Raw genomic sequence first — 26,570 nt, 5'->3', positions numbered from 1 at the left:
GCTCACTGCAGTCTCCACCTCCCTGCTCAAGCGATTCTCCTGTCTCAGCCTCCTGAGTAGCTGGGATTACAGGCGCCCACCACCACACCCAGCTAATTTTTGTATTTTCAGTAGAGACAGGGTTTCGCCATGTTGGCCAGACTGGTCCCGAACTCTTGACTTCAGGTGATTTGCCCGCCTCGGCCTCCCAAAGTGCTGGAATTACAGGCGTGAGCCACAGTGCCCGACCTCAAAATATTTTCATTTCAACATGTTATCAACATTTAAAAATTATTGGCAGGCCAAGGTGGGTGGATCACGACGTCAGGAGATCAAGACCATCCTGGCTAATACGGTGAAACTCTGTCTCTACTAAAAATACAAAAAAATTAGCCGGGTGTGGTGGCGGGCGCCTATAGTCCCAGCTACTCAGGAGGCTGAGGCAGGAGAATGGCTTGAACCCGGGAGGCGGTGAGCCGAGAGTGAGCCGAGATCGCTCCACTGCACTCCAGCCTGGTCGACAGAGCTAGACTCCATCTCAAAAATATATATATATATATATTGGGATATTCTTCATCCTTGTTCCAGTTCCAAGTGTCTGAAACCCGGTGTGTATTTTGCACCTGCAGCACCGGCCACACGAGAGCATTGATTGCACATCACCGCTCTAGACAAGCAGCAGGACTTGCAGACTTCAGCGAGGGGCGGTTCTTAACCAGATGGAGGCGGGGCTTCCCGGAGAGTTCGTCTTGGGCTTTATCGGCTTCCGTAGGAAGGCGCCAGGCTTGGAGGCGCCACGTCCGTTGCGGCAGCGGGAGAGAGATCGCTTGGACTTCGGGCGGCTCTGGACGGCCATGGCTTTTACCTTGTACTCACTGCTCCAGGCAGCCCTGCTCTGCGTCAACGCCATCGCCGTGCTGCACGAGGAGCGATTCCTCAAGAACAGTGAGTGGGGCCGCGGGGCGCGGGCTGGGGCGGCGGCGGAGTCCCGGGGGTGCGAACCCTAATGGGGCCGCGTGGGGGGACACCACGGGCCGGGACAGACGAACAGCGGAAGGCTCGGCTCGGAGTGGAAGCCGAGTCTTTCCTCTCATCAGGTTTGGGCTCAGTAGCGGCAGAATATTCAACGGACAGCCGCTGTGCAGGGCCCAGGGGGTTGGGGAGGAGGGATACGGAGGTCAGTAAGTGCTGCTACATAAGTGCTTGTGATTACTTCGGGTCAGTAATTTAATTGTAGTTTTCTGTTACTTTTTTTTTTTTTGAGACGGAGTCTCGCTCTGTTGTCCAGGCTGAAGTGAAGTGGCGCGGTCCTGTGACTACTTTCAATAGCCGAAAACCCAGAGTCTGAGTTTTGTTCTAAGAGTTGGGGGTGTGGGGCCGGGCGCGGTGGCTCACGCCTGTAATCCCAGCACTTTGGGAGGCCGAGGCCGGCGGATCATGATGTCAGGAGTTTGGGACCAGCCTGGCAACGTGGTAAAACCCCGTCTCTACTAAAAATACAAAGATTAGCCTTGCGTGGTGGTGAAAATACAAAAGTTAGCCGGGCGGGAGGCTGAGGCAGGAGAATTACTTAAACCTGGGAAGCGGAGGTTGCAGTGAGCCGAGATCGCGCCATTGCACTCCAGCCTAGGCAGTAGAGTGAGACTCCGTCTCAAAAAAACAAAACAAAACAAAACGAGTTGGGGGTGGAGGGGAAGGCGGCATGGCTTATTTTGGAGCATCAGCAGTTCACTAACTGATGGAAGGCAGTAAGTGTTCGTGGGCTTTTAGGAATTATAGGAAGGGAATGCGTTGGAGTTATCAGGACATTCAGCCACTCATGTTCCAAGAGAAGTTTATTCAGATAGCTTGTTGGGTGCATACAGTGTGCCAAAAACTGCTAGAATTTAGAAATTCAAAAATGAAAACACGAGTTATGCCTCCCAGGATCTCACGTTGTGTACCAAGTATGTCCGTTTGAATTACTGAAACGTAAAACCAGGAGCAAGATTGATTCATTTCATTGATTACTTCAGAAGATATTTATTGAGTGCAAAGTATGTGCCAGGCCCATTTATAGTAACTGAAGTTACAGCAGCTACTCTGCCCTTCTGATGGAAGTTAATCTAAATAAAAACTGAACAAGTGACAATAACAAATATAGACAGTATTATGTAAGAAAGAGAAGTACAGGCAGATACTGACTTGTGTATCTGCGAAAGCTTCTTGGAGGAAGAGTGTCTAACCTTAAATCTGATACATGAGTAAACATTAACTCGGTGAAGGTGAAGGGTTGGGAGGAGTTGGAAGGGTGAGGAGAGCTTTAAGTGGTGTAGACCTGGTGTGAAAACTCTGAGGCAGGTGAGAAGAGGGTCTTAAGACACAGACGACCAGATTTGTGTTATTTGCAAGATCCTTCTGGCTACAATACGGTGGAAGGATTGGAAGGGAAAGCAGTGGATGTGGGAAGACCAATTCTTTTTTTTGGAGACAGAGTCTCATTCTGTCCCCCAGGCTGGAGTGCAGTGGTGCGATCTCAGCTCACTGCATCTTTCATCTCCCAGGTTCAAGCGATTCTCCTGCCTCACCCTCCTGAGTGGCTGGGATTACAGGCATCTGCCACCACGCCTGGCTAGTTTTTGTATTTTTGGTAGAGATGGGTTTCACCATGTTGGTCAGGCTGGTCTCGAGCTCCTGACCTCGTGATCTGCCCACCTTGGCCTCCCAAGGAAGAGCCATTCTAAATAGGGCAAGTAGGCACAAGTGGGTATAATAATAATAATGATAACTAATACTTATGTAGCACTTACGTGCAGGATCTGTATCAAGTGCTTTATGTATATTAACTGGTGTAGCCTTCACAGCAACTCTATGAGATAGTTTCTGTTTTCATCCCCATTTTCCAATGGGAAACTAGAAGCACAAAGAGAGTAGGTGGCCTTTCTAAGAACACACAGGTAGAAAGTAGAAAGTGGTGGAGCTAGGATTCAAACTTCATCTTCCAGAGTTCATCTCTTCACTGCTATACAGAAAAGTAGAAGGGATCAAGTTGGGGGTTGAATTGTGTCCCTCAAAAAGATGTGTTGAAGTCCCAACCCTTGATACCTATGAAGACGACCTTGTTTGGAAACAGGATCTTTGCATATGTAATCAAGTTAAAATGAGATCATACTGGGTTAGGTTGGGCCCTAGATCCAATGACTGGTGCCCTTATAAGAAAAGAGAGATTTGGAGACACACAGATGCACACACAGAAGACCATGTGACAACTGAGGCAGAGATTGGAGTGATGCATGTATAAGACAAGGTATACCAAGGATTTCCAGCAACTACTGGATGTTAAGAGAGAGTCATGGATGAGATTCTCACTCAGAGCCCCCAAAGGAACCAACCCTGCTTATGCCTTGATTTCAGACTTTTAGCCTCCAAAATTGTGAGAAAATTTCTGTTAAGCCACCCAGTTTGTGCTGCTTTGTTATTGCAGCCCTAGGAATCTTACATAGATCAGAAGATATTTTTAAAGTAGAGGCTGGGCGTGGTGGTTCACGCCTAGCACTTTAGGAGGCCAAGGTGGGTGGATCACTTGAGGTCATGAGTTTGACACCACCCTGTACAACATGGTGAAACCCTGTCTCTACTAAAAATACAGAAATTAGCAGGGTGTGGTGGTGGGTGCCTGTAATCCCAGCTACTTGGGAGGCTTAAGCAGGAGAATTACTTGCCTGGGAGGCAGAGGTTGCATTGAGCTGAGATCGCGCCACTGCACTCCAACCTGGGTGACAGAGCAAGACTGTGTCTCAAAAAAAGGGAAAAAAAAGTAGAAAAGGCAGAATTTACTGTTGGACTTTGGGAATAAGAGTGGATGAAGTCAAAGATCTCTTGGCCCTCTGGGTTAAGCCACTGAGTGAGGGTAGTACCTTTACTGAGTTAGACAGTATTGGAGGAAAATTTGGGGTGATAGTGCTAGGTAAGGAGGTGAAGATATAATGAAATACATTTTAGTCATGCTCAGTTTGAGATTTCTATGAGATATGCAAGTGGAGATGTAAAATAGCCAGTTGGATTTAAGTCCATAGAAGAACAGCACAAATTAGGGTGGAGATTGAAATTTGAATTTGTCAAGCATAGGTAATAAATGAAGTCATATGAGAAGATGAAATTACCAAAGAAAAGGGTAGAGTACAAAAAGAATTGGTGCCCCAGACAGCCCTAGAATCTCCTCTAATTTTAATTTAATGTTTAGGTAGAGATGGAAGAACTGACAGAAGAACTTGACAAATGAGCAAAACAGAGATGGAAAAACCTAGACAGTGGGACTTCACCAGAATCAGGGAGTGTTTGAAGAGATACTGCAACAATGGATTGTTACTGAGAAGCTTAGTATAGTAGTCCCCCCTCATCTGTGGTTTGGCTTTCCGCAGTTTCGGTTGTTGTCACCTGCCATCTGAAAGTACTGATTGGAAAATTGCAGAAATAAGCAATTCATGTTCTGAATTGCAAGCTGTTCTGAGTAGCCTGATGAAATCCTGTATCATGAGGACGTGAATCTTCCCTTTGTCCAGCGTACGCACACCATATATGCTACCCACCCGTTAGTCACTTGGTTATCAGATGGAAAAAACATACTTCTTATAGGGTCGGGTGCTATCTTCTGTTTCAGGCATCTACTGTGGAGTCTTGAAGTGTATCTCCAAGATTAAGGAGGGGACTACTGTAAGTTAAGAACTGAAAAGAGTCCTACTGATTTAGGGTAATTGAAGTCATTGGTGATTTTACAAGAGCAATTACAGCAGTGGGTAAAATCTAGATTGGAATGGGTTGGGAACTGAGTAGAAAGTTATAAAATGGAGACAGTAAGATTATCCAATGTTATCTTTAAATTGGAGGAAAAGAAGAAAAGGTGGCTTGAAAGGATATGGGGATGTGTTTTATGGTGGTGGTTTTGTTTGTTTTTAGAGCTTGAGGTATCTCAGCAGTGACAATGAAAACTAGCCCTGTCTCTTCAACAAGTCAGCTCTATGAAGAGAGTGGAGGAGGGGATGATCAGTGAGGCATATAAACACAGTGTTTTCTAAGAAAGACCAAAAAAGAAGGCCCAGCACAGTGGCTCAAGCCTGTAATCCCAGCACACTGGGAGGCTGAGGTGGGCGGATCACTTGAGGTCAGGGGTTCAAGACCAGCCTGGCCAACATGGAGAAACCCCGTCTCTACTAAAAATACAAAAAATTAGCTGGAAATGGTGGTACGTGCCTGTAATCCCAGCTACTGGGGAGGCTGAGGCAGGAGAATCGCTTGGATGACGGAGTGAGACCCTGTCTCAAAAAAAAAAAAAAAAAAAGAGAGAGAGATGTCAGTCTGCTAAATCTCAGAACAGTAAGAGTCTCTGTCATTTGAGCCACAACCTGCTCTTGCAGCCTCCACAAAAAAAAGCAAAAGGAAGGAAATCATAAAGATTACAGTGAAAGTTAATGAAGTACGTAGTAGAAAAATATTAGAATTAAGAAAACCAAAAGCTGATTCCTTGACAAAATTGACAAGTCTTTAGCTAGACTGACTAGACTCAACTGGGAAATCCGAACAGACCTATAACATATAAAGAGATATAATTAATGATTTAAAAGCTTCTCACAAAGTCAAGCCTTCAGCGTTGCATTCAACCAAACATTTAAAGAAGACTTAATACCAATTTCTCACAAACTCTTCCAAAAGATAGAGGGGATAGAACACTTTTCAATTCATGCCATGAAGTCAGTATTAACCTAATATGAAAACCAGACAGAGACATCACAAGAAAAGAGACTGTAGACCTATATCTCTTTTGAATATAGCTGCAAAAATTCTCAACGAAATACTGGCAGACTAAATCTAGCAACCTATAAAAGGGATTATATACCATGAACAAGTAGGATTTGATTTATCTTGGGAGTATAGGGTTGGTTTAACATTTGAAAATCAGTTATGTAATACATGATATTAATAAAAATCACACAGTCGTCAGAAAAGATGCAGAAAGGCATTTGACAAAATTCAGTACCCTTTCATGATTAAAAAAAAAAAAAAACAAACTAGCAATAGGGGTGAACTTTCTTAATCTGATAAGGGGCATGTATGGAAATTCCTTAGTTAACATCATACTTAATGCTGGAACACTAAATTCTTTCCCTGATGTGGAATAAGACAAGGATGTCCTCTCTTGCCATTTTTATTTAACATCATAATGGGGATTCTAACCAGGGCAGTTAGACAAGAAAAAAGACATCTAGATTATGAGGTTGAAAAAATAAAACTCTGTTTATTGATGACATAATTTTGTATGTATAGAAAATCCTAAAGAGTCCACTACAAGGCTATTAAGACAAATGAATGAATTTAATAAGATTGCAGAATGTAGGAAGAATGTGTAAAATCAATTGTTTTTCTGTGCACAATGAACAATTGTAAATGAAGTTAGGGAGATAATTTTATTTACAACATTAAGGATGAAATACTTAGGAATGAGTTTAACAGAAGTGCAAGTTTCATGCTATGAGAACTATAAGGCATTGTTGAAAGAAAGAAGATTAAAGATCTTTTTAAAGATAGAGACTTCCCATGTTCACAGATCAGAATACTTAATATTATTAAGATGACAGTACTTAATATTGATTTATAGGTTTAATGTGGTGTCTCAAAATCCCAGTTAGCTTTTTTGAAGAAACTGATGAGTTGATTCTAGAGGAAATGCAAGGAATCCAGAATAGTCAAGACAATCTTGAAAGAGAAAAACAAAATTGGAGTTGTGCTTTCCAATTTTAAAACTTATTGCAAAGGTCCGGTAATCAAAACAGGATGATACTGGCAGAAGGGTAGACGTAGATCAATGAAATATAATTTAAAGTCCATTTAAAAATCCTTACATTTGTATCAATTGATTTTCAATAACGGTGCCAAATAACCTTTTCAACAAATAGTTCTTTAACAACTGAATAGCCATATTAAAAAAAAAGTAAAGTTGGACTCCTACACTCACACCATCTTCAAAAATTAACTCATAATCATAGACTTACAAACTGTAAGATAAAAAGCTATACAACTCTTAGAAGAACATACAGACAAAAAACTATGTGACTTCTTGTTGGGTAAAACCATCTCAGATACAACACCAGAAGCACAAGTGCCAAAGAAAAATAGATAAATTGGATTTCATCAAAATTTTAAAAATTTCATGCTTTAAAAGACAACCACAGACTGGGATAAAATATTTACAACTCATGTATCTGATGAGTGACTTCTATCCATAATATATAAAGAACTATTGGAACTAAATAATAAAAGATAAATAACCCAATTAAAACATTTATGAAGGAACTGAATATAATTTTTTTCCAAAGAACATAAGCAAATGATCAATATGCACATGAATAGTCAGCATTATTAATCATTAGAGAAGTGCAAACTGAAACCATAATGAGATACCACTTCACACCAACCTTTTTATTATGGCTATAATAAAAAGGTTAAATAATAACAAGTGTGGGTGAGGTTGTGAAGAAGTTGGAACTGTCACATATTGTTAAAGAGAATGTAAAATGGTTCAGCCACTTCGGGAAACAGTCTGGCTGTTCCTCAAAATGTTAAACATAGTTACTGTATGACACAGTGATTCTACTCCTAGGTGTACCAAGAGTATTGAAAACAAACATGGAATGTTCAAAATAGCATTATTCATAATAGACAAAAAATGGAAACAACCCAGATGTCCATCAGCTGGTGAATAGATGACTAGCTGTGGTATATCCATAATGTAGAATACTATTTGGCAAAAAACTAACAAAGTATTATTACATGCCACAATATGGATGAACCTTGAATCATTATAGAAAGTGAAAGAAGCTAGTCATAAAAGACCACATATCATATAATACTGTTTATAAGAAAGATCACATAGCATATGATACTCTTTATGTTAGGCAATTTTATGTAGACAGAAAGTAGATTAGTGGTTGCTTGGTGCTGGAGGGCCTGATGGGGTGGGAAGTGGTTGTCAGTGTGTACGGGGTTTCTTTTGGGGTGGTAAAACTATTCTAAAATTGAATGTGGTGATAGTTGCAGAACTCTGAGTGTACTTCAAATCATTGGATTATATGTATGAATTGTAAGGTATGTGAAATACATCTCCAAAAAGCTGGGGGTCTTTGTTTGTTTCTTGAATTATACATTCTTACCTGAAAATAGGAAGTTTTGATAAGGTTATAGAACAGTGTGAACTCTCATACTCTGCTGATGGAAGTATAAGTTGGTACAACCACTTTGAAAAACTTTTTGGCAGAAGTAACTAAAGCTCATCATACACATCTTCTATGATCCTACAGTTTCACTCTTATACAAATGCTCATAAATATGTGCACCAAAAGACATGTATGAGAATGTTCATAGCAGCATAATCATAATGAAAACTAGAAATGGTAGAATGACTAAATTGTATTCATATAATGGAATGCTGCATAACAATGAAAAATAATGAATTGTCCTACAAAGCAATATGGATGACTCTGACACAATTTTAGCAAAAGACAGACACAAAAGAATATATATTGGATAATTTCTTTACATAAAGTTTAAAAATGGACATAACTAATCTATAGTGCTATTTTCCTTCATGGTTTTGAAATCTAATGAGCTTTTAATACTCACTAATGCTACAGGCTGAGTAATGTTCATTTCATATTGTTATATTTAATAACCAAGTCTTTGATTATACTACCCTTAGGTGAAACTTAAGGGATTTTTTTTTTTTTGTCTTCTTTATTTTTTTCTTTTGAAATGGAGTCTCACTCTGTGGCCCAGGCTGGAGTGCAGTGGCGTGATCTCTGCTCACTACAACCTCTGCCTCCCGGGTTCAAGCAATTCTGCCTCAGCCTCCCAAGTAGCTGGGATTACAGGCACCCACTACCACGCCTAACTAAAAATATATTTTTTTTTTTTGAGATGGAATCTCGCTGTGTTGCCCAGACTGAAGTGCAGTGGCACAATCCCGGCTCACTGCAACCTTCCCCTCACAGGTTCAAGTGATTCTTCTGCTTCAGCCTCCTGAGTAGCTGGGACTACAGGTGCTACCGCTACCACGCCTGACTCATTTTTGTATTTTTAGTAGAGACCGTGTTTCACCATGTTGGCCAGGCTGGTCTCGAACTCCTGACCTCAGGTGATCCACCTGCCACAGCCTCCCAAAGTGCTGGGATTACAGGTGTGAGCCACCACGCCCAACTGGGATATGTTTTAGAACACCTGCAATGTGTCCAACATTGTTTCAGACATTTTGGGTTTATAAGAAAAAAACTTGGTTCTTGCCTTCAAGGAATGTAATTTATTTAAATAAACTATATGAGCTAATTGGAGAATAATAAGTGACAGTTAACTTCACATTATTGATTGGGGTTAATAGAAAATATACTGTAATTCCATTCTGTCTCCACAGCTAATTTAGGAAAGCATAGATTGTATGTCCGTAGCATCTCAGATTTTGTAGAATGATCTCAGTTTTGTATATTTAAAGCCATTGTTCCAATAAACCAGTAATTCTCACTTGAAAGTTTATTTCAGAGTTATTAAAAGGGCATTTAAAAAATATAATGCCCAAACCCTATTGTAGATCTGTATTCAAATTTTAAAAGTGAAGTTCAGTAGTATGTATTTTCCAAAATTTCTGCAGGTGATTGAGATTTGTGCCCCTACATTAAAAACTCCTGGTACAGGGGGCCAGGTGTGTTGGCTCATGCCTGTAATCCCAGCACTTTGGGAGGCTGAGGCGGGCAGATCATCTGAGGTCAGGAGTTCAAGACCAGCCTGGCCAACATGGTGAAACACGGTCTCTACTGAAGTAAAAAAATTAGCCGGGTGTGGTGATGCTCTGCCTGTAATCCCAGCTGCTTGGAAGGCTGAGGCAAGAGAATGGCTTGAGCCCAGGAGACAGAGGTTGCAGTGAGCTCACACTGTACCACTGCACTCCAGCCTGGGTGACAGAGTGAAACTCCGTCTCAAAAAAAAACAAAAAACAAAACAAAACAAAAAACTACTGCTAGAAACTGTTAGAATGGCCCAGATATATTAATACTTTGCCCTCTAGAACTTTGTCTTCCACACTTTGTCTTCTCTACAGAGGTAGCATATAAATATTTTGCCTGAGCATGTATTTTGAATGTGATCCCCAAACTAAGGGGGGAAAACACTACATTGGCTCGTCTAAGTGAATAAGCTGTTGTTTAAAAATATCTAAATATGTTTTAAAATAGAAGTTTAAAATATTTTAAATACTTATTAAATATTGTTTATATAGTTGCTTTCTTATTGCCTAGGTTTTTTATTTTATTTGTTTTTAATTTGGGTTTTTAGATAAGCAAGCATAGATTTTTGTAGCAAACTCCTTACTGGTCATCCTGCCTCCAGTTTCGCTTCTCAGGTGAAGCTGAGCATATTCTTCAATGGTTTGAAATTTTTCAGTTCTTCGGTATCTGTAGCCTTCAATATAAACTTCAACACTCTCATGTGATTTCAAGCCTACCGTAATGTGTCCCTTCCTCCTTCTCCTTCTCTTTTATCCTTCCCCAGTATTTGTCCTATGTACCATTTTTACCACTGCTGAGCCTTTACTCATTGTGACCTTTAACCCTTTTAAGTGGCTAACTCCTCAGCCTGTCAGTTAAGACCTACCTCTGTCATTGCCCTTTCCCTCAAACCATCTGTGACCCATCTCCATGGATCATAGCATCACTGTAGTTTCTTTTCTGTCTCCTCCAGCAGACTGAGAAGGATCCTCTTATCTTTACAGTTCTGTCAGTGAATATTTTCTAAATAATTAAATAACTTTATCGTTATCATATTCTTGCAATTCCTGATGCAAGTGTATTCTTATAAATAATTTAGCAGTATTTTGACAGTAATACAGGGAATATGTTGTTTCTCCCAGTGTTCCACAATGATGTTAATTTTCTTTTAGTACAAGAAAAAAAAAATGCCACATAGTGAAGTGGATTTTGATACCTGCAAAAAATTGTTCACTAGAGTTTTTGTTTGCTTTATCCAGTATCAATTTGACAGTCTAGTACTAGGTATACGTTATGAACACCACAATAGAAACATCCCTCACATAAATCAGTGTATTAGTCAGCTCAGGCTGCCATAACAAAACACTATAGACTGGGTAGCTTAAACAATTTTCTCACAGTTCTGGAGCCTGGAAGTCCAGGATCAGGGTACTGGCATGGCTTGGTTCTGGTGAGGGCCCTCTTTCTGGCTTGCAGACGGCCAGGCTTCAGGCCATAGCAAACAGTTAAAATACCACACGCTATTACTTGATTCAGGGTTTATTAATAAATGATGGCTCCAGACCAATATATTATTTTAGATTTTAAAATAGTGAGTGAGCTATTGTTGAATTTTATCAGGGATTAAATGGAAATTATATAGAACTAAGAAAAAGTAGTATACCAGATAATTTACTTCTGCATGTATCATTTTTTTTTTTTCTCCGATACAGAGTCTTGTTCTGTCACCCAGGCTGGAGTGCGGTGGCGCTATCTCAGTTCACTGCAACCTCCATCTCCTGGGTTCAAGCAATTCTCATGCCTCAGCCTCCCAGGTAGCTGAGATTACAGGCACACGCTACCATGCCCAGATAATTTTTGTAGTTTTAGTAGAGGTGTTTTTTTGCCATGTTGGCTAGGCTGGTCTTGAACTTCTGGCCTCAAATGATCTGGCCACCTTGGCCTCCCTAAGTGCTGAGATTACAGGCATGAGCCATCACACCCAGCCACCATTGATCTTTTTGATAAAGGTCATTTTCAAAAACTTACATTAGCAGAGTTCTTTGTGTAGTTTATTAGGCACTTTCATGTTTATGATACCATTTGATCACATGTAAACTTGGTGACATTGACAAAGAAAATCACTTTCATTTTCTTTTATAGATATGGAAATTGATCTCAGAGAGGCTGAGATCTGCTCAGGCTCAGCAAGCTCTCAGAACTGTTACTAGTACTTTTTCTTCAAAATATGTGTGCCAAGAGTTTTTGGCTGAGCCTGGATGGATTGCCATTTTGTGTGTGACTTTTTTGAAGTCTGGACAGCAGAAGAACGTGTTTGGTGGTTGCAGTTAGTAACTTTTTCTATTCAACTTTATTTCTGAAATTAAGGCAGCAATTACTGCTAACTGGTCTTATCATTTATTCTCTGCCAGGTCCTCTAGCTGTGGAAGTGACAAGAAAGCCAGATAATTAAATCTGTCTTTTTTTTTTTTTGGAAAGAGGGTCTCTGTCACCCAGGCTGGTGTGCAGTAGCATGATCACAGCTCACTGCAGCCTTGGCCTCCCAGGCACAAGCAGTGCTCCCACCTCAGCCTCCTGAGTAGCTGGGACTACAGGAGCATAACACCACACCCAGCTAACTTTTTTACTTTTTGTCAGGCTGGTCTCAAACTCCTGGGCTCAAGCAGTCTTCCCACCTCAACTTCCCAGAGTGCTGGAATTGTAGGTGTGAACCACCACACCTGGCCAAATCTTTCTCTTGAAAACAAAAACAAACAAACAAAAAAAGAAAAACAGCAATGCTCCTTAAAGCTTTGGCTGGGTTCCTGAGAAAAACAACTGAGACTCCCTATGTAGCAGTTGGAGGATAAACTATTTGTTCTAGTAAAAGATAATCCCTGGCCCCTGATCTTTTACTTGTCACATTTGTATTCGTATGTGGAATATCTAGACTAATGACTTACTGTCTCCATGCGGAAATTCTCCATCCATTTTTTTTTTTCATTCTGGTGGCATAAGAATAGAGACTGGGCTGCAATTAACTGAGAACTTACTATATGTTTAAATTACTTCAGTGGTGATGCTTTAATTATGTTAATTCCAGTATTGTAGAGTTTTATCTTGTTTTGTTGAAGAGCAGTTTTTTTTTTTTTCTGGGAGTCACTCATCTCACATGTAAAAAAATATGTTTAAGCAATTTTTTGGAACGGATCTAAAAGAAAAAAGATTGCTGGGAAGTATGGTTTCCAATAAAAATTGAGTGCATAATCCATATAGTACTTAAGACAAATCCTTTTTGCCATATGTGAAATTGGATGGAAAGGATTGATAATTTTACCGATGATACATTTTAAAACAAGTAAAGAAAATGAAACTATCAATACCATGTAAAGGTGGTTTTAAAACACAATTTTGAATAACATGATGCCACAGAACTCATCCCAGCCCTCAGGATGTTCATGCTGTGGGGAGAAAGACCTAACTGCAGAGGGCTTTCTTTTTAAATTTTTTTACTTTTATCAAAGCAATATGTGTATGGCTTTCAAAGTCAAAAAGCTCGTCAGTTTATAAAGAAAGAAGCCATTTGCCTCATTCCTCCTTGACCTGAGCCCCACTCCTTAGAAGCAGACTATTGACTTATGCTATGGAAGGGTTTCACACAATTATACCACCAGCAGCACACTCAGGCTTGAGTGAGCACAAGCATACTAGTCCTCCCTTATTTACAGTTTCGCTTTCCACAGTTTCAGTTACACGCAGTCAATCACAGTCTGAAAATACTGAAATGGGAAATTCCAGAAATAAGTAATTTATACATTTTAAATTGTGGGCTGTTATGAGTAGCATGATGAAGTCTTGCACCATCCTGTTCCATTCTACCTGGGACGTGAGTTACTCATTTGTCCAGCGTCTCCATGCTGTGTATGCTGCCTGCCTCAGCTACCTGTTAGTCACTTAGCAGTCATCTTGGTTATCAGAGTAAATGTTATAATATCACAGTGCTTATGTTCAAGTAACCCTTATTTTACTTAATAATGACCCTAAGGTGTAAGAGCGGTGATGTTGGCATATTGTTATAATTACTCTATTTTATTATTAGTTACTGTTGTTGATCTCTTACTATGCCTAATTTATAAATTAAACGTTACCAGAGGTGTGTATATATAGGAAAAAATATATAGTATATTTAGGGTTTGGTACTATCCGTGGTTTCAGGCATCCCCTGGGGATCTTGGAATATATGTCCCATAGATAAGGGGGGATTACTGTACACATAATACTCTTCCATCTCTCCCTTCTCCAACCAATTATTGGTTATATCAGCATTCCATATTTACTATTACTATGAATAGTGCTCATAGCTGAATGGTAAAAAAATATGACTTTTATTCTTATAGTTGATTTGTGATTTAGTTATAGCATTCTAGATTGAAACTAATTTTTCTGCAGTTTTGAAGACATTGTACCTTTTAATTTTCTCATTCATTGGACTGTTTTCTGATTGAACCCTTTTGGCTAAAAAGGCTCATGTTCTTCATTTTGGGGATATTTTCTCTTAATATTTCTTCAATAATTGCTTATTTTTTCTTGTCTCTTTTTGGAACTGATTATTTTGACAGATTTATACTCCAGTTTTCTTTTTTCTTTAATTGTGTTTGGTAGGTTTTCTTAATTTCATCTTGCAACCACTTTTTTTGAACTTTTAATTCTAATGTAGCAATAGCTGCTTGATCCCTGGATGGGATCTGTTCTTATGGTATTCTGTTTTTGTTTCATAGCTACAATGGCTTTTGTCTAAGGATGTTCATTTAAAACATGCATTTTTCTACTTCTTGCATCTTCTCTTCCTTAGAGTCTCCATTTCTGTTTGATATGTCTTTCCATATTAAGAATTGTTCTCTCTTGACTATTCGTGTAATTGTAAGGGACTGAGAAGCTCTTTGGAAATTCCATGTGTGTGGTCAGGGCTTGTTTACTGGTGGGTTTCAGTATTAAGTGAATGAAGAAATTGGCTATTTCATTGAGGTGAGGCCCCCAAATGTCAGTATTGGGAGGAAGTCTTTCTTCCTGGACAACTGGCCAATTTCCAGAGTAATTTTCCTAATAGGTCCGTGGCCTGGGGGTTGGGGACCCCTACATTACTCTCACGGACCTATTAGGAACTGGGCCACTCAGCAGGAGGTGAGTGGCAGGCAAATGAGCTAAGCTTCTTCTGTATTTACAGCCATGCCCCATGGCTCACATTAGTGCCATCACCACCACCCCCCAGCCCCTGTCTGTGGAAAAACTGTCTTCCACGAAACCGGTCCCTGGTGCCACAAAGGTTGGGGACCGCTGGAGTAATTGACTGCGAATAGGAATACTTGGAGGGGTGTGGTAGGATATAAAACTAGAATGTCAGTTTAAGGAGTTTGGTTCTTATTATGCCTTAGTCTGTTTCTAAGGAATGGGGCTCAGGTCAAGGAGGAATGAGGCAAATGGCTTCTTTCTTTCTTTTAAACGGAAGAGCTTTTGACTTTGAAAGCCGTACACATATTGCTTTGACAAAAGTAAACAAATTGAAAAAGAAAGCCCTCTGCAATTAGGTCTTCCTCCCCTCAGGCACTAATAGGACTAGGGCCTGAGCTCTGCCTCCTGTTAGGTCAGTGGTGGCATTAGATTCTCACAGGAACATGAACCCTGTTGTGAACTGTGCATGCGAGGGATCTATGTTGTGTACTCCTTGTAAGAATCTAATGCCTGATGATCTATCAGTATCTCCCATCATCCCCAGACGGGGCCGTCTAGTTGCAGAAAAACGAACTCAGGGCTCCCACTGATTCTACATTATGGTGAGTTGTATAATTATTACAGTATGTATTACAATGTAATGATAATAGAAATAAAGTACACAATAAATATAATATTCTGGAATCATCCTGAAACCACCACCACCCCCCAGCCCCTGTCTGTGGAAAAACTGTCTTCCACGAAACCGGTCCCTGGTGCCACAAAGGTTGGGGACCACTGGAGTAGTTGACTGCGAATAGGAATACTTGGAGGGGTGTGGTAGGATATAAAACGAGAATGTCAGTTTAAGGGGTTTGGTTCTTATTCAGTAGGCAATGGGAATCGAGGTAGCAAGATATAAACCTTTAAGGGAGAAAACTCACAAGGGTTGAGATATCAAGATTACAGGGGTATCTATTGAAAGAGTCTTGCAAGAGATAGCAAAGGCTGCGATAGTGACAACTGTGATGGTAGTTGTACTATGGGAATTCAAAAAAGAACAAAACCCCTGTGGACTGGAAGGACTATAAGCAGAACTTGAGCTAGGTTCTGTGAAGAGTGAGTAGGAGTCAACAACAACCCTGTTGTAAACTTGAATTTTAAATTAGTTTTATACCACAACATATCTCAGTGACAAAAAAAGCAAACAACTATTATTTAGCATTTTATTTCAACCGAATAAAAGTTGATTAAAAGTGAAGTCTTATTTCCTGATATTTGAGTCTTGCAGGTATATATATTCTAAAAAACTGTTCTCTTCAAGTTTAAGGGTTAGCATGTCAGGAATTGATTAAGCCCTGTAGTCATAGGAGATAGGGAAAAGTGGACCTGAAATGAGGACAAGAAAAGGACAAATTGCAGAAATGAGAACATGTAAGTCTTCAAAAGAATGTGTCGCACAATATAAAAAGAATTAGTGCATAAGGGTAAAGAAGTAATGATTTGTAGTATCATAGGAAAATGAGAAAAGAATGTAAAAGACTCACTTATAGAGAATAAGAGGGGTAGTGGGCTAAATTCCTCAACTCAAAATTAATAAATGAAGAGGAATGATAAGGAAAAAGGTAAAAAAAGATATGTCCTGCTGGCAGGCTAGAACATGTTTTGGAAGCCTAACCAAGCTATTACAGGTTTGGATCATAATCCCAAAAGTCCTGGATGCCATAATTCCTAATGTCTCAAATCCCAAAAGATTGAAATCCTGAATGTTGAAATCTTGAAAGCTGAATTTTGGGGAAGGGATTAGTGTGTTTTAGGAATATAAACAGGATAGTTATATCAGGTTAGGTGCATCATGTTAGGCGGAACTATTACCATGTTCTTGTCTTTATTTGCATTTGGTGGGAAATTCAGGTGAGTGGATTGGCTACCAGATGCTACAGTGGTGAAAACTTAAGTTTAAAAATGCATCATTTGCCTGTGTTAGCATTCCTTCCAGCTGATGGCATTCCAGGAGCTTTTAATGAGTTGAACCCACATTTGCCTGAAGAAGCCAGCGAAGTTACTGACTGGTTCAAAAATAGTTATGTGCATAGTAGGGTAAGAAGACACTGATGCAGCAGTATTGCTTTTGATCACCAGTGTTGCTTCCACCAAATTTGTGATCTCTGTATAAGTGGATGTGAAATGGATTGCTGGGTACCCAAAACAACATAGAAGCATGGCACAGAGGATGAGAACTTTTATTTATTTTTTATTTTATTTATTTATTTATTTATTTTTTGAGATGGAGTTTCTCTCTTGTTGCCCAGGCTAGAGTGCGATGGTGCGATCTTGGCTCACCGCAACCTCCACCTCCTGGGTTCAAGCAATTCTCCTGCCTCAGCCTCCTGAGTAGCTCGGATTACAGGCATACCCCACCAAGCCCAGCTAATTTTGTATTTTTAGTAGAGATGGGGGTTTCTCCATGTTGGCCAGGCTAGTCTCGAACTCCCGACCTCAGGTGATCCACCCGCCTCGGCCTCCCAAAGAGCTGGCATTAGAGGTGTGAGTCACCGCGCCCGGCTGATGATGGGAACTTTTAATAGGGAAAGCTCATGTTGATGTATATCAAACCACAGAAGAATTTCAAAAAGAGCAATGCCACCTAGAAAATGAATGTGAACATTTTGTCTGAGGAGAGCCATGTCCTAAAAGAAAAAAAAGCAGCTATTCATTGTGATGCAGGACATCAAAATATAGTTAATGATGGAGAAAGCCAACCAGCTCTTAAGGAATATCTCCATGCAATTGCCCGTAATCTATCCCTGTAATAACACATTATCATATGTCGATTTTTTTTTCAGCTTTTTTCTTTTTCAGTTGTTTTCACTATTTTCAATTGTCAGCATGATTTTTTACAATTCCCAATGCTATGTATTTCATCTTTACATCATTTGCAATACTGGAGGTATAAACTGTGTAGAGACTTTTAGAGAGTTCTAATTTGTTTTATGCATTCTTTGCAAATTTGACTGCAAAATTACGTTACCACAGTGTTGACTTTGTGTTTAGGCATTGTGCATGTATGTAAAAACGTTGAAACTTCCTCAGTAAATGAAGAAAGGTTCTTTCTGTATATCTGTCTGCATTAGTGAAAAATAAAATTTCTTGTTATCTCGGCTCTTTGGGCAATTGCATATGCAGTGGTTACCTACTGTAGTTTTTGATTGATCTGTCAAAAGACTTAGGTTGTTTGTCATGGTATTTCAGATGACCACAGTTATAAAGCTAGGTGAACACACTTACCAACCATAGTGATAATGTATTTATACATTTCCTTTTTCACCTCTTTCTTTGTGAATATGGTTCACCTCATGGCTATTATACCTGTGTGACTATCATTAGTATACCTTAGTGCCGCAAAAATATATATATGCTATCATTGCCTATTTTTTTGTGTAAAGTGGTCTTTGAAGTGTTCTGTTGTGTTTTTATGTTTCTCAAATGACACATTTGCCTCTTTAAAAATTTGTTTTTAATTGAGACAGGGTCTCACTCTGTTGCCCAAGCTGGAGTGCAGTACCATGATCCTGGCTCACCACAGCCTCAGCCTTCCCCAGGTTCAGGTGATCCTCTCACCTCAGCCTCCCGAGTAGTTGGGACTACAGGCGCACACCATCACACCCAGCTAATTTTTGCAGTTTTAGTAGAGAGACAGGGTTTCGCCATGTTACCCAGGCTGGTCTCGAGCTCCTGGGCTCAAGCAATCCACCTACCTTGGCCTCCCAAAGTGCTGGAATTATAGGTATGAGTCACCATGCTCAGCCCCCAAATTATTTAAAAGATAACTCCCCTTTTAAAAATATGAATGAGGGCTGGGTGCTGTGACTCACGCCTGTAATCCAGGAGACCAAGGTGGGTGGATCACTTGAGCCTAGGAGTTCAAGACCAGTCTGGGCAACATGATGACACCCCGTTTGTATTAAAAACACAAAAATTAGCCGGGTGTGGTGGTGTGCACCTATGGTCCCAGCTACTCGGGAGGCCAAGGTGGGAGGATCACCTAAACTTGGGGAGGTCGAGGCTGCAGTAAGCCATGATTACACCACTGTACTCCAGGCTGGGCGACTCCAGCAGGGTGACAGAGTGAAACCTTGTCTCAAATGAAAAAAAAAAGAAAAATATTTAGGCCGAATGCAGTGGCTCGTACTTGTAATCCCAGCCCTTTGGGAGGCTGAGGTGGAGGATAACTTGAGATTAGCCTAGGCAGCAAAGTGAGACCCTGTCTCTATATTATTGTAATTTTTTTAAAAGAATCTAAAAAATTATTCTTCCTATAATTACATTTTTGAGATTTTGATGTTTCTTGATTGTCATTTTTGGGATTTTAGACATCAGGGTTTTGATCTTTTGGATTTTCAAGATTTGGTATTATAGTGTTTGAGATTTGTGTATTTTGGTATTATGATCGACTTCCACTTTACCAGGTTTACTTTAAAAGTTTCCCCAAGTAATGCAGACAGTGATTCTCAGCTACAGCATTTTTATACTAATGATTGTGATGGATTTTATAAATTCTGAATTGAGCTAATTATAATAATTATATAGTTTGACAGTATGCTTTGGTTTTCACTTGTGACTTGAGAAGTATTTTATATGGTATTTTTAACAAGGAGAAAAAAACAGTTACAAAGATCATCTTCACTAAACTAAATGCCATGGAATAATTTAGATTGTAGTTTATTTTATAAAATCAAAGTGTAAATGAAGTGAAGCGAGGGTGTTGCTGCTATCAAAAGTTAAAAAGAAAACAAATATTTAACTCACTATTGTATTAACTTTTCTTAAAAGTCATATGACTTTATACTTTGTCTTTAACAAGGTCTCAAACTAATCTTTTAGAAGATGACTAGTAAGGGACCAAGGCAAGTGTGTAATAACTTTTAACACAGCTAATCTTTACATTATACAGTTGGCTGGGGAACAGACCAGGGAGTTGATGGATTCGGAGAAGAGCCGGGAATTAAATCACAACTAATGAACCTTATTCGATCTGTAAGAACCGTGATGAGAGGTAAGAAGAAAAGCCAATAGAGCACTCTTAAGTTTTAATGTTGTGGTTTAAGTAGCGAATGTTCTAAATGTGAATACCACATATGCCATTTGTAGTGGGAATTTTTTTCTCTTTTAACATGGCTTTAATGTCCATCAGTGACAGACTGGATTAAGAAAATGTGGCACATATACACCGTGGAATACTATGCAGCCATAAAAAAGGATGAGTTCATGTCCTTTGTAGGGACATGGATGCAGCTGGAAACCATCAATCTCAGCAAACTATCGCAAGAACAGAAAACCAAATACTGCATGTTCTCACTCATAGGTGGGAATTGAACAATGAGATCACTTGGACACAGGAAGGGGAGCATCACACACGGGTCCTAGTGTGGGGAGGGGGGAGGGGGAAGGGATAGCATTAGGAGGTATACCTAATGTAAATAACGAGTTAATGGGTGCAGCACACCAACATGGCACATGTATACATATGTAACAAACCTGCCCGTTGTGCACATGTACCCTATAACTTAAAGTATAAAAAAAAAAGTTAAATAAAACAAAACAGAAAGAAAGTTCCTGTTTTTTTTTTTTTTTCTTTCTTAGTTTGCTTCTTACTTCAGTTTAAGCCAGTTGGTACAAATAGAATGCGTAGTATAATCTGTATTATCTGTGTGTTACCTGTCAGAGCTAAAAGACAAAATTATATTCTTACCTTTTGGAAACTGTTGCTTCCAAGTTGTAAAATCATATACAGTATTGGGAGATTTTTGAGAGAAGCTGGGCACGTTGGTTTACTCCTGTAATCCCAGCACTTTGGGAGGCCAAGGCAGGCAGATCACCTGAGGTCAGGAGTTCGAGAACAGCCTGGCCAACATGGTGAAACCCTGTCTCTACTAAAAATACAAAATTAGCCAGTGGTGCATACCTGTAAGCCTAGCTATTCAGGAGGCTGAGACAGGATGATGGCCTGAACCCGGGAGGTGGAGGGTGCGGTGAGCTGGGATTGTGCCACGCCACTGCACTCCAACCTGGGAGACAGAGCAAAACTCTGTCTCAAAAAAAAAAAAAAACAATAAAATAGAGATCTGGTATCTGTCATTCTACTGGAAAATATTTTTGAGCAATTCAAGAAACAAAGAGTTCAAAAACCTTCTATTCAAAATCGTTATAATTAGGACCTCTTCTCCCTTTAATCACAACCTTGGATACAGTGGTAAGTAAGTTCATTTTTAATGTAGTAAAATGACACTACAGAATCTTCTTTGCATTGTATTTCTAATCTCAAATGTCAGTGACAACCCTGTGGGTCTACTTCTGCCTGGCTCCAATGCACTTGTGTTCCTGGGGTTGCACCGGGAGTATCCACAGATGTTTCACATTGATCTAGCTGTTCCAGTGCAACCCTTACTCCCAGTTATATAAGCTCTCTTTAAAATAAGTTTTGGATCTCATGATCCAATGTGTTTTAGAATGTTTCTTTGTTATGACTATTTACAACATGATTATGACGACATATTGTTAAATATATTCTATCCTTCCTGGAGGCTAATAATTATTTTCTAGTTTTTTCTCTGTTTTTTTCTTTATAGTAACAAACTTCTTTTTTTTCTCTTTGCAGTGCCATTGATAATAGTAAACTCAATTGCAATTGTGTTACTTTTATTATTTGGATGAATATCAGTGGAGGAAATGGAGACTCAGAAGAAGACATGCCAGTAGAAATTATTACTTCGGTCATTATTGGAATATTTATATCTTAGCTGGCTGACCTTGCACTTGTCAAAAATGTAAAACTGAAAATAAAACCAGAGTTTCTATTTATCTGGTTTTTTTTTAATGTTGCACTTGTAGTTTCATTACAAAAAGATCAGATCATGAGAGGTAGTAACTCTCCAGGACTGGAATATCTGATTGCTCACTGTTAATAGTAGTTCATGCTGTGATGAGATTGTTAAAAGGGTGCAAGACTGTTGCTTCTCTTTTTTTTTTTTTAGATATTTTTCTATCTCTCACTTCTCAGGGATGAATTTTTTTTTTTCAAAGTTTTGAAGTTCCTTGCAACTTAGCTATGATGTGAGTGGTTATCCCTAGATAAAATTTAAAGGATTTTTAAAAAGCAATTACTGCACATAAAATGATAAATAGGTAATTTGAATAATTTTTATTTTAAGCTTCTTGGTTAATTATTTTGTCTATTGTCTCAGCTATAAGTTCAAATTTATACATATTATTGAGTATTAATATTCTCTGATTTCAGGGAGAATTCTGTCAGTCACATGATGATTATGTTTTTGTTTAACATTCTTTCCATGCATTTGTTATTTTATTAATTGGCCTGAATGATAAGACCAGACCAGTGTCTACAGATTTTCATTGTCAGAAAATCTATAAGTCTGCCCTTTTACAATGATGATTTTTTTAAAAAAGCATAAATATTAGCCTGCAAGAGCAGTCCTAAACAATCACAATTAAACTGTACTACCCAAGAAAACTGTTTATTGTGAAGCATTTACCTTCAAAAAAAATCATTACATTTCTATTTTTTGGTGGAGTAGCACATTGTGGATTGTGATTCTTAATTCTTCATTAAGTTTATCAATAGGACATTCATGCTGGATAGGTTGTCTTTTGTTTTTATGTCTCAGACCATTTTGTGAGGTTATTTGCCCATCTCATAATACAGATTTATGCAGAAAGGTTGAAATTATGTAAATGGTTTTTATGGAAATTAATCAGTTACAGTATTTTAAAGGGGTAGAATGGCATCTTTGTTTATAGGAGAACATTTGTAAATAAAGTTGAATTTCTAAGTTAAGCACTTGTTTTTGTACCTTAGTATAAACCTTTCAGTGTTAACTGCATTAATCTCCATTTTGTGTGAACACCTCTTATTATATGTTCTTTGCTGTAAAATTACTGAGTATAGAGTTAATCAAAGTAAATATTTACATCTTTTTTTTTTTCTTCTTCGGTGAATTAACTGAATTGCTGACATACATCCAGAAGACTCACGAGCAACTTTTATTTCATGACTTAAGTTACTTCTAAAACTATGGAGCAGGTATTAAGTACCTTTTGGCCTTTCCGGAGTTAGAGATGGATGATCTTTGGACTGTAGGCTTGCAGCTAGTCCAAGGAATGTACCAGGGATTCTTAGTTGATTACTTGGCTCATGTGAATAACTAATTTGGTACTTAGAGGCCATGTTCTTTTAGCTTTACAAAGAACTCATGCATGAGTTCAAGTTTGAGCTACTGAAAAGATTCAAAAGAAGCAGTTACTTGAGGGCAGGCCCATTTCCCCATATGGTATGAGCAGTACACAATTTTTTAAAAAGAAAGACCTTGATCTGATATTATTTTTCATGTAAGACATTACAGCATACCTTCATCTTAATTCAGTGTTGGGATATTGTTCAAATATTCCATCAGGGAGCAGTCACAGAAGGACCAGGATCAAAGTATTCTGTAGCCAAGTAGTTCTGAGGAAAGTGAAGCAATGAACATCAAAATACGTCATATCTGGAGGCCACTTCCTAATTCCAGTTTGTGGCTAAAGAAGGGTCTGTAAGCTTTCACAGGTCAGCCTTGGTTTCCCCAGAGCAGTTGTGATTCAGTAAACATAGTGTGTTACTTTAATAGACAATGACTTAAGTGCCTGTTGGCCTGCCCACGTCCTCCCCTTTATCTATTATCAGGATTAACAATTTGTGATCATTCTGGACTCCAAATACCGATTATGTTTATAGTCCTTATGTATTCTGGCCCTGTGTTTGCATGCCTCTGAACTGTGCGAAGGTTCTTGGCTCTAGTCTGTAGATACTAACCAAATTCATACCCTAGTCGCTAATCAAGTACAGTGGTTTTCAAACTTTTATTGTTCATAGCAGAACCAGATTTTCAAAAGAATTCTGACACAACTGTAACATTCCAGTATCTAAAACTGATGAGAGTAGGTCCATTTGTTTGTTTTTAGTTGAAGTAGGGCTGGGATTCAAAGGCTCACTATTCAGCCTCCACTGCACTCTTGTCAAGCTTCCCAAGGCATTTCCATAAAACCCTAAATTTTCAAAATATAGCTAAAAGTATCTTATAAAAACCCCTGCTTTAGCCATAAAAAAGAATTAGATAATATCTTCTGTGGGAACATGGATGGAGCTGGAAGCCATCATCCTTAACAAACTAACGTAGGAACAGAAAACCAAATACCGCATGTTCTCACTTACAAGTGGAAGCTAAATGATAAGACCTTGTGGACATAAGGAGGGGGACAACAGACACTGGGGGCTATTTGAGGGTGGAGGGGGGGAAAGAGTGCCAGAAAAAAGTAACTATTGGGTACTGGGCTTAGTACCTGGATAACAAAATAATCTACCAAACCCCCGTGACACAAGTTTACCTATTTAACAAACTTGTACATGTACCACTAAATCTAAAAGTTAAAAAAGTAAAAATACCAAAAAAAAAATCCCTGCTTTAGGGAGGTTGGAGGGGGTGAGGGATACAGAAGCTACATATTGAGTACAATGTACAGTAGTCCAGTGATGGGTGCACTAAAATTTCAGACTTTACACCACTATACAATTCATCCATGTAACCAGAAACCACTTGTACCCCTAAAGCTACTGAAATAAAAAGCTAGATGAGTTCTCCCACCTTCCTCTCCCTACCAAAATCCTTGCTTTAGATACGATAAGAGTAGGCAATCTGATCTGTGTTAGATGTGTTAGATGTGTATTACTGGTGAAATGACAAGAGAAAGCAAGATATTTGACTAGTAAAAAGACTAGGAGGCAAGATATATCTAATACATCAAGCAAACCTTTTGCCATGTGACTGAAAGCAAATACACTTCCTAAGACTTCAGTAGTTTTTGGTTATCCTCTCTGTAAAATTGGTCCATAACCTTCAGAACAGAAGTCTGGTCCAGATTATCTATATATATCTTTTCCAGATCACTAATCTTTGAATCCAGTTGTGCTTCAACCAAAGAGATGTTCTCCTGAAAATGTTTTTTATTAAGTAAATCACTTTCTCATTTATTAGTTTCTAAGTTATTACCAATGTAACGTTTTGAGGCTGGGCACGGTGGCTCATGCCTGTAATGCCAGCACTTTGGGAGGCTGAGGTGGGCAGATCACTTGAGGTCAGGAGTTTGAGAACAGCCTGGCCAACATGGCAAAACCCCGTCTCTATTAAAAGAACAAAAGTTAGCCGGGTGTGATGGCACATACCTGTGATTCCAGCTACTCAGGAGGCTGAGGCATGAGAATCGCTTGAACCCGGGAGGTGGAGGTTGTAGTGAGCTGAGATTGTGTCACTGCACTCCAGCCTGGGCTACACAGTGAGACTCCGTCTCAAAACAACAAAAATAACATTTGATACCAATCAGAATGGAATTATTTTTTGTTAAGATTTCTCTTGGCCCCTGATTGTTCATTAGAAGTCAAATATTGTGAAAACATTTGATGCAAGGACCTGGTCACAGTGAGCAATGTCCAAGGGTATCAATGATCAAGATAAGTTTTCCTACTGTTTTGTTCCAGTTCAAATACTGCTTTATGTCTCCACTACTTTGGGTTTTTTGCCCCCTTTTTTTTTCTGAATCCAGCCCCTCCCTTTGGAGGGCTGAATTTCTTCTTATCTTGCCTTTCATCAAGTAGATCCATATGGAGAGGAGAAAGCCATTAGTCCTATCCCATGATTCCACATAATGTGAATGAGGCCAAGCATTGGTGCTCGTGCCTGTAGTCCCAGCACTTTGGGAGACTGAGGTGGAAGAATTGCTTTAACCCAGGAGTTTGAGACCAGCCTGGGCCACATGTGGGACCCGACCCTGTCTACAGAAATCAAAATTAGCCAGTTGTGGTGTGCACCTGTGGTCCCAGCTGTCTGGGGAGGCTGAAGTAGGAGGATCCCTTGAGCCTGGGAAGTCGTGGCTGCAGTGAGCGATGATTGCACCACTGCACTCCATCCTGGGTGACAGAGTGAGGCCCTGTCTCAAAAAAAAAAAAAAAAAAAAGGCACTATCAATCACACTACCCAATTGCCCAGTCTTGGAGCCTGATAATTGATGCCTTCTCGCTAACCCCAATCTAATCTGTCACCAGTTTCTGTTCTGCCTCCTATGAATTTATCCTCTCTGTTTCCACACATTCTAATTAAAGTATCTCTCTTGTAGCCTTGCAGTGGGACTCTTACGTGGTCTCACCCATTCTGGCATCTCTCCTATCCATACTGCAGGCAGAGGAAGCATTTAGAAAAATACATTTCTTACATTACCCACTTAAAATCCTTTGGTGATGTCTTAATCTGGTCAAAGACAGCTGGCTCATAAGGGGAAACTAGAACCAAATCCTTTTTCCTTCAACCAATTAGGCCTCACACAAAACTTAAACTTAGCAAATATGAGTAAGACAAAAAAACTTCAGATTCAGCGGGGAGAAAAAGCAGATGGCTCCTAGTCCAAGGGACAGAATGGGTTACAGCTCTTAACAGGGCTGACTGCAGCCTTGGGTAGTGGGGGTGTTAGATTGTGGCATATATGGGTCCCCAGTCAAGGACAGAGCAGTGGTTTTATCAA

The 26,570-nt window shown here is 39.4% G+C and overlaps 1 protein-coding gene across 1 annotated transcript; it reads left to right on the top strand.

The window, feature by feature from the left end:
- Positions 1-743: 743 nt before the first annotated feature.
- On the top strand, positions 744-22,800 carry IER3IP1 (immediate early response 3 interacting protein 1). Its single transcript, XM_017857821.1, has 3 exons — positions 744-924; positions 19,903-20,004; positions 21,607-22,800. The coding sequence occupies exons 1-3, from the start codon at positions 834-836 to the stop codon at positions 21,660-21,662; spliced, it is 249 nt and encodes an 82-aa protein (XP_017713310.1). The 5' UTR covers positions 744-833; the 3' UTR covers positions 21,663-22,800.
- Positions 22,801-26,570: the final 3,770 nt, after the last annotated feature.

This window comes from Rhinopithecus bieti, unplaced genomic scaffold (assembly GCF_001698545.2).
Source record: "Rhinopithecus bieti isolate Rb0 unplaced genomic scaffold, ASM169854v2 scaffold_42084, whole genome shotgun sequence".
NCBI lineage: Eukaryota > Metazoa > Chordata > Mammalia > Primates > Cercopithecidae > Rhinopithecus > Rhinopithecus bieti.
This window is presented reverse-complemented; position numbering and strand designations above follow the sequence as displayed.